Source organism: Anolis carolinensis, chromosome 6 (genome assembly GCF_035594765.1).
Source record: "Anolis carolinensis isolate JA03-04 chromosome 6, rAnoCar3.1.pri, whole genome shotgun sequence".
In the NCBI taxonomy this organism is placed as follows: domain Eukaryota; kingdom Metazoa; phylum Chordata; class Lepidosauria; order Squamata; family Dactyloidae; genus Anolis; species Anolis carolinensis.
This window is the reverse complement of record NC_085846.1, coordinates 20,520,399-20,523,614: the sequence shown is the minus strand read 5'-3', so window position 1 is coordinate 20,523,614 and position 3,216 is coordinate 20,520,399. Positions and strand designations below refer to the sequence as shown.

The window sequence follows — 3,216 nt, the reverse complement described above, 5'->3', positions numbered from 1 at the left end:
ACAAAAACCCAGGCCAAAGCAGGATTTTTAACTTGCTTTGGCCTGGGTTTTCACCATATCTGGAAGTGCTCTCAGTCCAGACCCTTTTTCCCTGAAGAACACAGGGAAAGGGGCAGTGGCAGCCCATATGGACAGTAGACCTGATTACACTGGAGCTGGTCTGCTGCACACTCTGACCAAAGTGTGAGGCCGCTCCAGAGGTTTTCCAAAATTCTGGAGCATTCCCCAGTTTTACTTAGCATGAGGCTAAACTGGTTCAACCTGGTTTACCCCATGTTAAGGATCAGAAGTCCCTGGACATCATGGAAAACACTAGAAGAAAAAAAGTAGTGGCTTCTAGGATTCTTCATTTTTTGCTGTCAGTGTAAACAAGCCCATAAACTGAAATGCAATAGTAAAATGTTCAAAGAGTGACTTATGCCATACAGTCTGAACTTCACTCCAACCTAGCTAACTTACTGCCTTAGCAAAACAGTGGGAAAGACTACCCCATCACCAGTATTAAAGAAATATACAACAACCAGTCCAGATGGCAGTTCTATGTGGAATGGGAAGAAACTTCCATTTTATTTTTCATCATAAGCAATACAATGTTTTAGGTCAGTCATAGTCACAAGGACGGTTATAGATTTCTAACAGTCATATGAAGCTATCGAAGCCCTAAGCCTTCATTTCTGGTGCAGAAAAATAGTATTGATCAATTATATTACTCTCTTCAAAGCGCCTTGGTACAGTTTGATTCAGTATATTTGTGGAAGCAAACCCTTACTTTCTGGATTAAGGCTAGATCTACACTGCCATACAATCCAGTTTCAGAATGCAGATTAAATACATTGAACTGTGTAGACACATATAATCTAATTCAATGCAGGTGATTTGCACTTGAAACTGGATAATATTAATGGTGTAGATCCAACCTCAGATTGCTAATATTGCTGATAGTGTGTGCAACCACACATAGGATTTTCATAGGAAATAAATACTCAGGTGGTGTTGCCAGGTCCTTCCTCTGAAATATGTCAGACAGCCACTGGTATTCTTTGCCAGTCTCTCACTCAAGTACTAACCAGTGTTGATCCTGCTTAGTGTCCAAAATCAGATAAATCTGGTGCCATTATGTTAAATTAAAACAAATGGGATTGAAGTTACAGTAGAGTCTCACTTATCCAACATAAACGGGCCGGCAGAACGTTGGATAAGCAAATATGTTTGATAATAAGGAGGGATTAAGGAAAAGCCTATTAAACATCAAATTAGGTTACGATATTACAAATTAAGCACCAAAACATGTCATACAACAAATTTGACAAAAAAGGTTGTTCAATACGCAGTGATGATATGTAGTAACTAGAGTTTTTACGAATTTAGCACCAAAATATCACGATGTATTGAAAACATTGACTACAAAAATGCATTGGATAATCCAGAACGTTGGATAAGTGAGTGTTCGATAAGTGAGACTCTACTGTAGTTGTGATTTGAAATTCCATATCCTTTAAGGGACCTTCTTTAGAAAGATTACATTCTGGATTCAATTTTAACACAATTTGATACAATATCAAGTATATTTAATTAGAACTTAAAGCATGTAAGATTTGTTTTTGTTTGCTTTAAATTTTTAAAAAGGTGTCCAAACTTCTCTTCAGTATTGTGTGTGTATGTGTGTTCTATGACATAAGGTATTGAAAATCAACTATGTATTTTAAAAATAGGCCTAACAAGGCTAGACATGAAAGTAAAAATAAAAGAACTTCCTTGATACCCAGAAGAAATCCCACATGCAAGCATTTTCCAAAGTGCTTTTTTGATGTCCCGGTTCCTCATAGTGTAAATAATTGGATTCATCAAAGGAGGCACAACAGAGTATAATACAGTCACAATCACATCCACCTCTGAAGAAGATCCTGAAACAGGCTTCAGATAGGCAATGCTTCCAGTACCAATAAACAAGGAAACAACAATAAGATGGGGCAGGCATGTTGAGAAGGCCTTGCTTCGTCCGTGAGTAGTGGGGATTCGTAGCACAGTCTTGAAAATCTGCACATATGAAACAACTATAAAACCAAAACAAGGGAAAACTATAAATATACTAAAAACAATGACTCCAACTTCAATGAGATACATATTATCGCAGGAAATTTTCAGTAGTTGTGGGATTTCACAAAAGAACTGATTGATGATGTTGGAACAAAATGTAATGGCAAAAGTGCTACTAGTGTGCAAAGCTGAATAAAGAAGACCAGCTATCCATGCACTGGCTGCCAGTTGAATGCAAACTTTTATGTTCATCACAGTTTCGTAGTGCAGTGGGTCACAGATGGCAACATATCTATCATATGCCATGCCTGTGAGGAGGAACAAATCAGATATCAAGAAAAAAAACAAAGAAAATACTTGTACAACGCAGCCAGAATATGAAATATCTCTAGTGTGCAAGAAAGAATTAATCATTGCTTTGGGAATGGTGACAGAAATAGAACCAAGGTCCACAACAGATAAATTAACCAAGAAAAAGTACATGGGAGTATGAAGCTTTTGTTCCAGGAAAACAGCTGACATTATTAGAAAATTTGCCATCAAGACTACCAAATAAATCAATAAAAGAAGGAAGAAGTACATAATATTTTGTTCGTGAGTGTCAGAAAAACCCAGAAGAAGAAAAGTTGCAATGGAACTTGCATTTGTCATTTCCTTCTATGGTTCTTTACTGCACTTCTGTAGAGGGGAAAAAAAGCAAAATTAGAGTAAGATTTATTTTGAAACAATAAAGATTGTTCATTGTTTATCCCATTTTTATGTTGCCATCCTTTAAATAGTTATGAGATCATAATCAGACTTATCTAATAATTTTAAGAGTTCAGTTTTACAGTCATTAGTGATGGAATGGGCCCCCAAAACCTTTAGGCAACACATCAGCCATGAGTTTGAGACACTGCAAATTGGAGTGCTGGAAAATGACTATTCAGCACTATTCAGATCATGTGAAAAGGCACATTGAGACAAGCAGTTGTGGCAGGACCCATGTGGAGGATACATCATTTCGGAGTGGCCCAATCTGCAGGGTCTCAGAAAACCTTCAGTATAAACACTCTCAAGATTAGTGGTTCTTAACCTGTGGGTCCCCAGGTGTTTTGGCCTACAACTCCCAGAAATGCCAGTCAGTTTAGCAGCTGTTACGATTTCTGGGAGCTGAAGGCCAAAACATCTGTGGACCTA

At 37.6% G+C, this 3,216-nt stretch overlaps 1 protein-coding gene across 1 annotated transcript; it reads right to left on the bottom strand.

The window, feature by feature from the left end:
• Positions 1-542: 542 nt before the first annotated feature.
• Positions 543-3,216, bottom strand: LOC100561584 (olfactory receptor 14A16). Its single transcript, XM_003224572.4, has one exon. The coding sequence runs from the start codon at positions 2,686-2,688 to the stop codon at positions 1,690-1,692; it is 999 nt and encodes a 332-aa protein (XP_003224620.4). The 5' UTR covers positions 2,689-3,216; the 3' UTR covers positions 543-1,689.